This window comes from Lepidothrix coronata, unplaced genomic scaffold (genome assembly GCF_001604755.1).
Source record: "Lepidothrix coronata isolate B3197 unplaced genomic scaffold, Lepidothrix_coronata-1.0 Scaffold3, whole genome shotgun sequence".
NCBI classification, from domain to species: Eukaryota; Metazoa; Chordata; class Aves; order Passeriformes; family Pipridae; genus Lepidothrix; species Lepidothrix coronata.
Window position 1 is genome coordinate 3,837,009 of NW_016690183.1, and position 14,459 is coordinate 3,851,467.

Here is a 14,459-nt window from a genome sequence, read left to right on the forward strand (position 1 = left end):
GTTTCACTTGCTGCACTGAGGGCAATATTTACAGCGTTTGTGAAAAGTGTAAATCCTGTCTTTTTTTAGTTCTGGGTTTCTCATGAATCACTTCTTTTCTAATGAATCTTCTTTTGAAGAAGGGATGAGCTAAAGATAGAAACAGCTGATTTGGTTAACTTCACCATAGATGTTGACTGTGTGTTGAGTCCTGAAGCTAGTTCTTTCTACAGAATGATGTAATACATATCAATTTGAGTTACATGTTTGTAAGGCTCACTACATCTGTCCAGATTGCAACTAAGTTATTCTGTACCACCCACGTCCTCACTAGGGGGTATGGTTTCAGGAAGAAAATGGGCGCACCCCCAGAAGTGGACACCATTTTGCCTCGCTCTCTCTCCTGGGAAGTTGTCAGCATCTGCCCTGTGGACTCTGTCTTCTGCTTCTGCCATCCACCTCCTTCCATTTTCTCTGAGGCAGAGCTACGGGACATGGTGCTGAAAGGAAAGAGATGGAACACTGAATCAATGTGTGCTGAACAGCAGTGCTACTGGGGAGGCTGCTGGCAAGGAACAGACCAGTGAGGGCAACCCCCAGTCCAGCCAGGGGGAGCTCAGCTGACAGGAGTCAAGCCCAGTCCAGCTGAGCTGAAAGGAGTGCAGCGGAGTAGTAGGAAAGTAGCAGTGACCTATGGGACTGACCCCTAGTGTGGCGGAATGGTGGAAGCAGTGGAGGAGGCACCTGTGAGGAACTGAGCCCAACAAAGCAACTGTAGTGAGTCAATAAAGCTAAGATGATCCCAGTTTGGAGGCAGAAACTGGAATCCTTTATTGGACATACAGCTTCATATTTAAAGGGTTTAGGGTTTACATATTTAACAGGGGGGTTACATATTTGTGCTATTAAAATTGGGGGGGTTTCCAGAGATGAGGTAAAGGGGAAAACCTAAATTACGAACTTTTGGGTCTTACAATTACATCACAGGAAAAACCCTGCTTTATTTTAGGGGATTTTACAGGGAGGATTAGGTATTGAATCTACAGGACACAAGGGATACAGAGTATAGATATGCAAAGGGGGGAACACAATGGATTTTATGCAAAGGTCTGATAACATCAAAGCACCATCTCCCTGTTTCTTGGCAGAGCATTCCAACAAGTGACATCTGGTCTGGCCTTCAGAGGTTTTTCCCCAGCTTCTGTGACTCAAGGTTTTCTGTTTAAACTTAGCAATTTCTTTTCTCATATCCAAAATTTGGAATCCAACAAGCAACAGCACAACCTGACTCAGACGACCTAGCTTTTAGGGGGTCTGTTTGTCGTTGGTTTTTGTTGTCTTGGGCTGGGAGTCAGGGAAACACTAGCCACAGGAGCCCCTCACCATCTTGCCTTTGTTTGCAGCAGCCACATAGTGTGGTGTGTGGGAATGATTGCCATATTGTCTTTGTGTGGGGAAGCCATGTGGGCGCAACCTACGGGGACTGTCTGTCATCTTCTTTTTGGTCTACATGGCCACATGGAACTAAATTGAGGTGGTGAACACCTCTTTTGGGGGTAAAACACCTCCTCTTTTTGTATACTTCTGTTATTAATATTGCTGTTGTTACTGTGTGGTTCTTATTCCACTGCTTTTTGCTTTCGATAAATTGTTATCTCAACCCATAGTTTCTGCTTTCGCCCCTCCCTTACTGGCTTATTTGGAGTTTAATTTCCTGCTTGCGTTAATCCACCACACTATCTAAACATATTAAATAAACATACTCCAGAAGATGGTGCTTTTTAATTTGCAGTGAAGATGATTTTGTTGATAGCAATGATGAAAACTCAAAGGTGTAATAAGGGTGTTTATAAACATATTAACAACAAAAAGAGGACCTGTAGGAGCTGGCAGAAGAGCTTGCCGAGCCACTCTCCATCATTATTGTTGGTCATCATTAACCGGGGAGGTCACAGACAACTGGAGGTTAGCTAATGGTGAACCTGTATGAGGTTCAGTAAGGTGAAGTGTACTTCAACCCAACAATCCCATGCAGCTCTACCAGCTGGGGGAAGAGTGGCTGGAAAGTGGCCCATCAAAAAGGGACCTGGGGGTGCTAGTTGACAGCAGCTGAACGTGAGCCAGCAATGTACCTAGGTGGACAAGAAGGCCAATGGCATCCTGGCTTGCTAAAAAAATTAGTATGGCCAGAAGAACTAGGGAAGTGATTGTTGCTTTGTGCTCGGCACTGGTGAAGCCACATCTCAAATTCTGTGTCCAATTTTGGCCCACTCATGACAAGAAAGACACTGAGGTGTTGGAGTGTGTCCAGAGAAGGGCAAAAAAGCTGGTGAAGGGCCTGGAGCACAAGTCTTACGAGGAATGGCTGAGGGAGCTGGGGTCATTTAGCCTGGAGAAAAGGAGGCTCTAGGGGTACCTTGTAGCTCTCTACAACTACCTGAAAGGAGGTTGTAGCAGGGCAGGGGCGGGCCTCTTCTCTCAGGCACCTAGTGCCAGGGCGAAAGGAAATGGCCTCAAGCTGCACCACGTGAGGTTCAGGTTGGACATCAGGAAGAATTTTTTCACTGAAAGGGTTATTAAACATTGGAACGGGCTGCCCAGGCAGGTGGTGGAGTCACCATCCCCAGTGGTGGTCAACAAATGACTGGATGTGGCACTTAATGCTGTGATTTAGTTGGCTTGGTAATGTTCAGTTAAAGGTTGAACTTTATCTTAGAACTCTTTTCCAACTTTAATGATTTTATGATTCTCTGATAATTGTAGAATTACAATTACAGTCAACAAACTGCAGATGACAGAGTACTTGTCAGTTTGTTTTTGCAGTCACTTTTTCAACATTCATTCTCTTTCAAATGGAGCTAAAATAGGTCATGCTGATCATGTCAAATACTATAAATATGCTGTACCAACATTCACAAATACAAAAAGAGACAACTGTATTAGAGAAACGGGACTTTATAGTAGTCTGGTAGTGACAGATTGTTTTGAAGACTAACATTAGAAAGCTTTAAAATGGGAAGAATGTTGTTTGGAAGCACTGAAAAAGCATTTGAAGTGTAAGAAACCTGAGTTCTCTGTTTTTCTATTTGAAGCCTCTTAGGTGCATTTGACAAGACTTGTTTGTTAGAGATACTGTGCTCTGAGCTTTTTCCTACTGGAAAAAAGCTAAGTAACTCTTTGTTTAGAAATACGAGCATATAAAAGAAGGCTTCACTATTCTCCCACGTACAATTTAAAATACTTTATAGTGCTAAGATACTGATTTTTATGTCCAGAGCTGATAATACAAAACTATATTCTTTTACCTCAGAATTGTGAATATTGATTCACATTATCTTTTTGGCTACCCTTTTGATGTTTCGATTAGTCTAATGATACCCACTGGAGCAGTAACTCCAGTGACATTACATTCTGTATGAATGCAAAACAATACTTGAAATTTCCCAGCTCTCTTTTTGAAGAGCAATCCTTTTTGAAGAGATTAGAAGAAAATGCAGTGTCTTAGGCAAGAAGTTCTAGTGCTCATATGCTCTTGCAAGATTATAAGAGGAATCAGAATGTATTTGTTTGAGGACAAAGTTGCTTTTTATTGTCTATGGAAAAGCTGACTGAACCTTTCTCTAAGTATAATGGAGCCCATTAAAGGATAAATGCCAATTTCTCAGATAATCTTGTGCCAAACCAGCATGTTCCATGTGCTGTAAAACACCTCAAGGTGCTGGTCCATGAGGGAGATTCTTTTGTGTTCACAGTTCTCCTTCTGCTGACCTTGCATTAAGCTTTATTGGAGGAGGGACATGTGTAAGACCTGTAAGACGCCTGTAAGACGTGAAGCAGTGGGGGACCAATTATAAAGTGTAGAGAAACAGAAAACTATAAGTAGGAGGATATGGATAGAAGGAGATACACTGGATAAAGAACAGTAGGGGTGGATGAAATCATCAATATTTCTTCTCTGGATTGGGTAACTAATTCTAGAACCCTAATGGTCTTCTGGGTCTCTCGTGATAGAACATGGTTTCTATGTCATGACACCAGCAGTTATAGGGATACTATGAAAAGTGGTGCGAAATCTGTCAGGGATGCAGTCCCTCTTCTGCTTAAGGGACTGAGATCTATTTCTGTCTGTTCTACAATGAAGATAATACGTTATACTGAGACTAGTGTCTGTGTTTGCAAGAGCTTTCTTCTGGGATTTTATGTGGGGAGAAGTGTCCTGGAGGGGGCAGTGGGAGGATACAGGGAAAAAGAGTACAACTTCTTCTCCAGCTGTTCCTTAATTCTGTAGTGAAGAGATTCTGTAGGTACTATTGCTGTAACCTCTGAATATAAGGGCAAAAGGGCAGAGGGGCAAAGTGGCATAGGCAAGGACTGGAGATTATTTGGAAATGCCGATGTTGTGACAGCAACAGCATGTGATAGATTTCGTAGTGTGTGGGTTGGAAGGCAGTGAAAGCAATGCAGTATTTTTTGAGAGGTGTGCCAGAGTGGGTCAGGGAAGCTACAGGTTAATGAGGTTTATATTTCAATGAGGAGTAAGTATAGCGTGTCCCAGAAGGGTCCCCACAACCTCTAAAGAATAATTCCTTTCACATCATTTTTTCATAAATTCCTGCATTAACTACTTGAGATTTTTTGAGGAAGTCAGTAAAGTAATAAAAAGGTAGGTTGGGGATTTATTTTATTCTTGTTGCCCAAAAGGTTTATGTGAAGTGCTATTATCAAGTGTTTTTAGGTAAACTAGAAAGGACAGGAGGGAAATCAGTATATATGTTAAAGAATAATAATTAAGAGTTAAGAGATGGAACACTATACAAAGATTAGACTGTTAAAATAAGCTTAATTTCCTTAAATGCAGATGTTAAGTCCACGTGTCTGACACTAAGACAGTGTCACTCACCTGCAGTGCTTTTAGAACCCGTTCTTAAATCAGCATCTTCTGACTATTCCTTTTGTGGTATACCATGTTCTCTTTTTTTTTCATTTTGTTTCTAATTGTTGTACTTTTCCACCAGGGGATGGGATTGCCAGGGAAAGTAGTCCATTTATTAACAGTGCAGAATTGAACAGAGGAAACACGTATGAAGGAAAGAATATGGCTCTCTTTGAGGTAAGTTAAATACCCCAGAAACATACTTAACCATTAATTGGGATGAGCAAACACCTGTTTTCTTTGTCGTGAAATATAGTGGCTGAAAATGAATTTTAATAACTTTTTTGTAATTCGATTCCTGCTAACATTCCATTTCAGTAGATTTGAGTGACATAACGCATTAATAGTGCATTAATGTGAATATATGAAATAAGTCTTCTTGTGTTTAAGTTTTTTGGGCTAGGATCTAGAAATTGTTGTTAGAGAAAGCTGTTGGAAGTTAAATCTATTAGTTTTAGCAGAACAGTATTCAGTTTTAAAAGGATTAGCAAATTAATTTGTTCAACAAGGGAATCATAGACTTATCTTAAAGCAGGAAAGGCAGAAAACAAAGTTACAGACCATGACTGAGCTGTATTTGTAATTTCTAATATAAGCATCTACTTTATAATGGAAGTTTCATACCTTTTTAATCAAATGAGTGATTACAATCATTCATAGAAAGGAAGTACCTTTAAGGACCACTATTTCAATGAAATAGTACTTTTAGTAAAACTTAACCTAGGTTGTTCTGCTATAGCAGTATCAACTAGTCTTGCTTCAATGCTTGCTGTTAACAATAATCAAAGTCCTTCCAGCGTTGTTTGCTTAGCCATCTTGCAGTTGAATTCTTCTCAATATTTTCTTTTTGTTCTCTTACACTCATCTCTTCTCTCTGCCAAATATCTTTGCACTGAGGACATGGTCTTTCAGTTCATTCTGTGCATGACCCAAATAATGTCTATTTACTATTTTCCACTGAATCGTAGAGAAAATTGTGCTAAGGATCAAAGTAATGTTAGTCATTAATTGTGTTTTTGGCATGTATGCATGTCTTACTGGTTTTTGGCTCCTAGAATCTTGTTCTTCTCGTGTTTTCAGCTGTTAGAGTTTTTATATAAACTGTTAAAAACAAGTTTGACTATTATGACCATGGTTATCATTACTTACTGTCTCAGGCAAAGGTATTTTAGTTCTTGTCTTTCTCTTTGTGATCCTGATCTCTTGTCTTCTTTCCAGTATTCAATTTTTGTGTATTTTATTGAATTATCTGGTTCCATTTTTCTTGAAATCCTTTTATTGTATATGCTTCCTCTGGATTTTATTAATTGTTTTAGTATGTTTTTGTTTCATAGGAGATACTTGGCTAAAGAAAGAGGGGCTGACTTCTGTGTCAAGTAATACTACATATGTGCAACTGTATATGACGTGCATATGTGGCCATATTTTCAACAGATGAATACTTTGGAATTCGTATGCATGGTTTAAGATAAAATACATAAGCCTGCAGCTGCAGACTTCAGAGGTCCTTAAGCACCTCCAGAGAGGTGCTTGAGAGAATAATTTGAAATCACCCTCTAAACACAAGCAAGATGCAGGAAGAACACCCTAATGACTCAGCCCTACCAGTACAATTTCCTAAAAATTGTATTGTGATGAGAAAAGATTTTTTAAATAAACAGTGGTCTTTCTCTAGGTTTTCCTTATATTCAAGCTGCATATTGTAAGACAGTGTAAAAAAATGAAAGAAGTGTTGCAACATAGCCATGTAGTGTTGTATTCGTGCTTAATTAGATGTTGCTACTTTGGTCTGTGTTTGGCCCAGCCACTTGTGAGAGTCTGTTCTTTTCATGCCAAGTTATGAGAAAACAAGCACTGATAAACGAGAACTTCGTCCTTGAAGGAAGCATCTTGCATAAACTAGAATTAATTTGTACCTCACTATTGGCTGATGGCCCTTCAAGGGCATTTGAAAGCGAAAGTGAGGAGGAGAGTGATGAAGTACACCCCCAGACTCATTTAGGAAAGACCCCCCGAGGTATAGTGCGCATGCACGGGGAAATTCCAATGCACACACGCATGCACAGGAGAGATGCTGCTTGCATAACAGAGGGAGGGACTGAAGGCCTCTAGCTAGGTGGTGCTGGCCACACCTGCCCAGGTAGACATCACCAATTAATTGTATAAAAAGCAGATAGCTTGTGCTGGGAGTGGAACTCAAGCTTCACAATGAAGGACAACGTTGCGTTTTGCTGGGACGCCTGCCATCTTGTGAGCCTGCTGACACTATGAGGATGCAGCTTCTGCTATGGGTAATTCTAGGCATTCTGGAGTTGGTAAGATAACTTTGTAAGCAACACCTGAGTGAGTGGGGAGTTGTACTGAGGGCTTATTTCCCTCCCCTTTCCTCTCTCTCGGGTTCTTGTTTTGTTGGCCACCTCTTGGTAATAAATATTGGTTTTGTTGAGCTTTCAGCGGTGTACTGGTTTCAGTTTCAGCATCCTCCCTGCTACAAGTGTTAAACAGCTAGGAAGAATAGAAAGTTGGTTGAAAGCTGACTTGTATTTTGTCATGCTAATTTTTTGGTTTGGGTGAATCAGGGTTGACCTGTTGAGTATATTTTGAAGTAGTATTATAAAATCATGACTTTTAAAAAATCCTATTTAATTAATGCAGTATTCTTAAAAACCCAACAGGAAGAAATGGATAGTAATCCCATGGTGTCATCTCTTCTGAATAAACTAGCAAACTACACTAATCTGACTCAAGGTGTGGTGGAACATGAAGCAGATGAAGACAGCAAGCGAAAGGAAGTCAAGGTATTTAAACTTCTAATAAGTTATTGGGACAAAGCTAGCCATAAAGAAGAGCATTTTTCAACCTGAAAAGAGAATATATGGATACCTAAAAACAAGAGTGAGATTAGTAATACTGTGTTTAGAACTGAAGCATTTGCAGCAGGACTTGTGTTAATTTGGTGTTCTTGTTAGCTTATTTAGCAAGACGTTGCTGTAAAACCCCTAGGTAAAATGTGTGCAAAGCTAGCATCTGAAACCCACAGTACACCCACCCTCCCCTCCCTCCCTTTCCCTCCGTTCCCTTCCCTTGCCCTTAATGTATTTGGATTGCGTAGGTTTTTACCTAGTTGAAATTAAGGCAAACCTTACAAGAAACAGGTCGCATTTTTAAATCTGTAAGCATATTTGCACCTGGTTAACATGGTAGTAGTTTTTCCAGCAGCTCTCTTGGTTTAATGTGTCAGACTAAGTATTTTTAAGACTTAGTGGATGCACTTCAAGAACACTTTTTTTGTTGTTGCATACATCAATAATATTATATTGGTGGGGGGAAGGAAGGCATATGCTCTGTTTGGCACATTGTTAAACACACTTAATAGAAGACAGCAACTGAATTCATCAAGGGTTGTGTACTGGATGCCCAAAGTGCCTGTCTGAGCCTCTGTAGAAATGAAACATATGCAACAGTTGGAGTCTTCAATGAGATGTTGGATTGATCCCTCTGTAAGGAGGGAGCTGTTTTGGAAGGAGAAAACTTGGATAAAAAACATGACCTGACAGAGTATAAAAACTTCCAGGCAAGGAAGAATGATGAGCTGGAAGTGGTTGAGCATGGTAAATGAAACTAAGAAAATGAGGGTAGAAAATGGGAAAGGGAGAGTGCTAGGAGTCCTTTGTGTAGGAGAAGGTGTGCTGCTACTGAATTTGTATGCTGAGCTATTGAGAAAGGAGGAGAAGCACCTGAGAATGAGTAAAAGGAAATGAGTACATAGCAGAAGAAACAGAGTTGAAAAGGTGCTTGAAAGTAAGCTTAAAAGTGCAGCTTATTTGACTGGAAGGGAGATTTTGAGTGGAAGTTGGTACCAGGACAACGGGCGAGGGTGAGGAATAAAGTCCAGCTGTTTGGTTTAGCTTTTTGCTTATCCTGCATTTGTTCATATGTGGGCTTTCTTTCTGTTTGTCTAGTTGTGCTTAATCTATATTTGTTTCACCTCATCTGAAGATACAACTTCAGATGTGAGAAAACCAAAACTGATCAGCTCACACTTTCCTTCGTGTGATCCCTGTTGTCTGCTTAGCTTCTGAGCAGAGTTTTTTCTCAATGCATCACCATATTAGTCCCTCTGGAGCTGACCAGTCAAATGAACTTCATGTCCTCACTTGCCCTTTGTCTTGTTTAACACCATCTGGTGGCCTGCTAACACAATTTTTATGCACATGTCTTAGTTTCATTTCCAAAATTAAATTGTAGTTAAGTAGTACCTTGGCAGGGTAGCATTTTTAATGGCAAGACTGAGACAGTGGTGTTGATGTTTCAGATGGATATTGCCCAAGTGCTAAAAATCTATCTAGAAATCTGTATATAACTGTTGCTTCTAACTAGAGTATTTCAAAGGCTGATTTCTTCATAAGTGTAGACGACGAAACTTCTACACACATCTTTTGTGTGTGTCTTGATCCCTGATGATCACCAGCAAATAAAAAGTACAAATGTATTATGTTGTAGCAGGTTTTACAACTTTTGCAAAAACAAATTGTAATCAGCTCTGCATTTCTTCTGTCTCTGTCTTAATAGTTTGTCTATCTTTTGTAAAAATGGAAAATACTTGCTGTTGAATATAATTTTTTTGCTCAAGCTGCATGGCAATTTGTGATCAGCTTTTTGCATAACATATTTGGTATTTTGATTTGTGGCAGTAACTTATCTTCAACAGTAGCCTGTAAGAGGTATTTCAGAAGAAAGTTTGTAAAGCATTGCAATCAACAGATAAAGGGGCATCCTACTCCTGTCAAGATTTCCTATGGAACAAGAGAGTTTGCTATCACAAATACTTTTCTGTCTTCTCAGGAATTTTTCTGCATCAAAGCCTATGAATATTTGCAAAGCTGGATGCTCTGAAGTTACCATTCAGTGTCACTTGGTATTTCTTCATGGAGCATTTGTGATAAGAGTTTGTGGAATAAAGTGCTTAGGAATCAGTGCAAAGGAATTCATGTTCTCACTTCATTTCCAGGGTCCACGGATGGGCACTTTTATTGGTGTGTATCTTCCCTGCTTGCAAAACATCTTGGGAGTCATCCTTTTCCTACGTTTAACATGGATTGTGGGAACAGCTGGAGTTCTTGAGTCTTTCATCATCGTGTTCATGTGTTGTGCTTGTGTAAGTTCACCTTTTTGTCTTTTTTTTTAACTGTTAGCCAAATCCTCTATTACAAGAGTACTGATGCCTTCTAATATATGAGTATCAGAGAAAGAAAACCATATTTAAATATATTGGTTAAATTGCACTGATATTTAACCACTATGGTTAAATTGAGAGAGATGGGTTATATATATTAAGGCAGTGAGTGTCACGTGTCATTCTACCCTTTATGAAGTTTCTTTTGAGTTGATTACAGTAAGCTTTTGTCTGAAGTGTTATATGGATTTTATTAAATCGGCATTTAGCAATTATTTCACTGTTTACTTTGAGATCTGAACTGATCTGCTTTTCACAACTTTAGAATGAACTGAAATATAAACTACAAATTGAACCACAACATTATGTCCATGAAGTAGTATTTTAGAGCGTGAGACCACTAGTAGATATTGTCATAATAATGATATGATCAGTTTGTCACTACTATTTAATTGAAATAACATACTGTTTTGTATGTTCAGTGGTATATATTCTTCCAGTTCTTTTTAAAGACTGTCTCAAACATCTAAATTAACTGAATCTTCTACAGAAAAATTTAGTACTTAATTTACATGGATATTCCAAACCAAATATATGGTAACTGTAACATCTTATTTAAAAAAATAAATTTCTAATTTCATTTGATCACTTTGTCTTGCCCCATCTTTCAAAAAAAAAAAAAACAAATAAAAAACCCCCACAAACAAAAAAACCTCCTCTAGTATTTTAAATTTCCTCTGTTTCGTCTTCCCACAGACTATGTTAACCGCCATTTCAATGAGTGCGATAGCAACAAATGGTGTAGTCCCAGGTAATGAATTTTATCTTAGATGGTGAATGGTCGAATGATGAAAGTTTAAAGCTGGGATAAGAAATTTTTGTAGTCTCAAATATCAGAAGTAATGATTTTGTGTCAAGTGCATATTTTCTTTTAATTGATTTTATAAACAGCTTTTTAATGTGAGATGCAGTCTTTTAACTGGATCGTTTGGGAATAATGAACTGCAACACATTTTTGTCATCGATCATTTGATTCTGTTTTAATGGAAGATAAGATGTAATTTGAATGAATGGAGACTGGTCTTCATGCAAAACAAATTTCTTTATAAATTTACAAATAAGGCTAGTGCTTCTTTTTTCTATCTTGAATTCGCCTAGATTCCATCTAAACACTGGAGATAGTTATCTTGTTTTCTGCAAGAATAGCAACTAGTCTGCTGGCAGAAATATTTTTCTATATAAGCACTGTAGGTTCTGCTCATCTCCTTACCTGTTCAGCATAAATAGATGAATTTGTTTGGTTTTATAATTTTAGAGGATTTTTTTTAGATGCAAAAGCAGTTAGCCCTTGAAGCTCTTATCCTTTTCAGTTTCTCAGCACGTTAATTGATAATTCTGACATTCAGATGTTGTTTTGAACTTTGAACAGTTTACTTGAACTTAAAATAGTTCCTCACAAAGGTTCTGCAGCTTAGTAAGGGGTTTCAGAACTGTTAGATAAGTTGTTGGGCAAAAGCAAATGTTCCAGTTTGTGCAGGATGTAGAATAATTGTGTTATAATTGTATTTCATGGATACAGTACCATATATGAAATAAAAATACAATAGAAAATTTTGTTTTAAATACTTGTATTTTATAAAGAAATTTATTCAAATGAGTGTCTAGATAACTAAAATGTTCTGCTCTTGTCCCCCTCATATTTTTAAAGTTCATTGTAAAGGTTTTGTTTGACATCTGAGTGTCACAGAAATCTTTGAAACTGGCAGTTCTTACACTAGACAGGTCTTCATTTTCACTTTTTTGTTGTTGGTGCCAGTTTCTTAGAGAAATTATGCTTGTGCTGGAATATATGGAGAAGGCAGAAAGATAAGAACCTAGGACTGAAGGAGACTTGAGCAGCAGGATCTTTTCTTTTGTCACATCATATGTGACAGCATTATATTTAGTAAAAGTATTGGAGATGAATAATAATTTCTTTGTTAGTTTCTCATTTGTTCATATTGAAAACATTGAAGCCTGTGCAACAGAGTGCCCAAGGAAGTGTTGGAATCTCCATCCTTGGAAGTGTTCAAAAAACACAAAGATTTGGTGATTAGGAACATGGTTTATTGGTGGACCTGGCAGTGCTAGGTTAATGGTTGGATTTGATGATCTTGGAGGTCTTTTCCAACCTTAAAGATTCTATGAGAAACAGCTTCAGACTGCACATTGACGTATGTGTATTTAAAATTAAGCACTTCCTTTCTCTGTCTCCTCTTGCTTCCTCATAACCTTGTTATGAGTGGGAAAATATTAATTCAGGAGTAGATGGAGAGGGAATGAGAGAGAAGAGTTTGCCTTGAGGGGGTTGGGTGAAATTCTCAATAGAGATATTAAGAGCTTGAAACTTAAAGCCTTATTGAAAGGGAAATGGTATGTTGGAAATGGAGGTGGTGGTGGTGTAGTTTATGACTTAGAGAAAGATGATACATGTGTATGGGAAGTAAGAGTGAGAAGAATTGAAAAATTCATGCTCAAAGTGAATAGTATATGAGTACACAAGAAAAAGCAATCCCTAGCTAACACTTTTAAATGGTACTGAAAAAAAATGCCTGTAGTGAAAGTGGTAATGGTTTCATATACAGAAAATAAAAAGAATGAAAAGAATGTATATCAGTGAGGAAAAAAATCTGGTTTGTCCCTATCTCATAAAGCAATGGTTTTGGAAATCTGTTGTTTGGTGGGGAACAACTTGAGGTTAGAAATTGATTCACATCTATTTATACCTCTATATCCTTTTCTAATTTACTTCTGTTTAGCTTGTGTAAATTTTTTCTCTTTTTTTGTTGGGCTTTACTTTCTGTTCCCAGAAAATGTACATGGGGATATTAATCTTGAAATGTACATTCTAACTGTCTAGTTGGTATAGACATTAACTACAGTTTTGGTATTAACATGTCAATGGAGATACATGCAATGGTTATCTTGATTATGTTGATTGAATGATTCAGATTTTTGTTCTCTACTGCCATCCTTAACCTGAAGGCCTGGAGGTTTTTTGTTTGGTTGGTTTCTTATTAAATTCACAGCTGGAGGCTCTTACTACATGATTTCAAGATCTTTAGGGCCAGAGTTTGGTGGAGCAGTGGGACTTTGCTTCTATTTGGGCACAACCTTTGCAGGAGCAATGTACATTCTTGGTACCATCGAAATTTTATTGGTGAGTACTAGTTTCTCTTAAGACTAAATGTATTTGGGCTGCTTAGGGAAATTGCTGATGAATTTACTTGGCCTAAAATGCATTCTAGTTTGATGATTGTTAATGTTTTGATACTACATTTTCAGTATGTTGATATTTATTCTTACTCATGACTATTTGAAAAAGGTAGATTCTTATCAATAATACAAAAATAAATTAAAAGTTGATGTAAGTTTTTTCTACTTAAAGTAGGAATCAAATAGAACTCCTCTCCTTCCATATGAAAGTCTGTGAACCTGGATCAGACAAGCATTCCCAGGGTAACTCACAGAAACTGTTCAGCTTCTACAGTGCTTTGCACTGCCCTATGCACTGGCTACTGCCCAATGAAAAGTTGTGAAGAACGTGAAGGTCGTATCACCTGTGAGGCAGGAATTAAGAATGTGTCCCAATTTCTACTTTCCAAACTGCTGGCTTTGAATTTTCATATATTTGTAAAGATGCTGTGGAAGACTGCCTGTATGGCAGTGGTGCAGCTACTGTGACTGTGCATCATCCAGGAGGGGCCAGACAGTTATTGTTCATCATATCAGAAACTGCAGATATGCACAAGAGGTACTTCGAAATTGCTCCTTGTTGCTTACTAAGACCCATGTCATCAAATCCAGACTTTCTTGAATTTAGAGACAGTCCTCACTACTGCTTGCTTGGGCAATCTGTTCTATAGTAGCAACACCAGCACCATGTTAAATTGTGAGTTGAATTTGGTGCGCTGTTCTCCCTATTAAAGTGTCATGCCGGGTATGTGTTGCTAATAAGTATGTATGGGGTTTAGCTATGCAATTTGAAGTAAAATGCTGCCCAAGATATCTGACAAAGACTGCAAAACAGACCTCTATCATACCTGCAAGGCACAAGTATTGCTTTTTTTTTTCTCTGATGGGACGTGGATTATTTGGAGGGACAGGAATCAGTCATCTGCCTGTGGTTTTCCCTAGCAAAGGCTGTGAACAGCAGGGCAACAAAGTACACAAGAAAATCTTACTGGAGTACTGGCATACAGAGCCTGATACTTCTGCAACATTGAAATGCAGAGTTTTCTAACAATATATATATATAAATATATAAAACCTGTAATTAGTTTTTCAGTTTGCTTTTTTTTCTTCCATGGTGATGTGACAATTGTCATCTCT

At 38.2% G+C, this 14,459-nt stretch overlaps 1 protein-coding gene across 4 annotated transcripts in view; it reads left to right on the forward strand.

Moving 5' to 3' along the window:
* The window catches only part of LOC108500930 (solute carrier family 12 member 7-like), a 70,985-nt gene that overhangs the window by 12,031 nt on the left and 44,495 nt on the right, over positions 1-14,459 (forward strand). For 3 of the 4 annotated variants that reach the window (XM_017822336.1, XM_017822330.1, XM_017822309.1), the window contains exons 2-6: positions 4,995-5,089; positions 7,588-7,710; positions 9,924-10,070; positions 10,845-10,899; positions 13,157-13,287. In XM_017822336.1, the coding sequence (XP_017677825.1) occupies positions 4,995-5,089; positions 7,588-7,710; positions 9,924-10,070; positions 10,845-10,899; positions 13,157-13,287 (551 nt within the window). The remainder of the gene's footprint in view (positions 1-4,994; positions 5,090-7,587; positions 7,711-9,923; positions 10,071-10,844; positions 10,900-13,156; positions 13,288-14,459) is intronic. The other variant, XM_017822320.1, reaches the window with a different exon arrangement.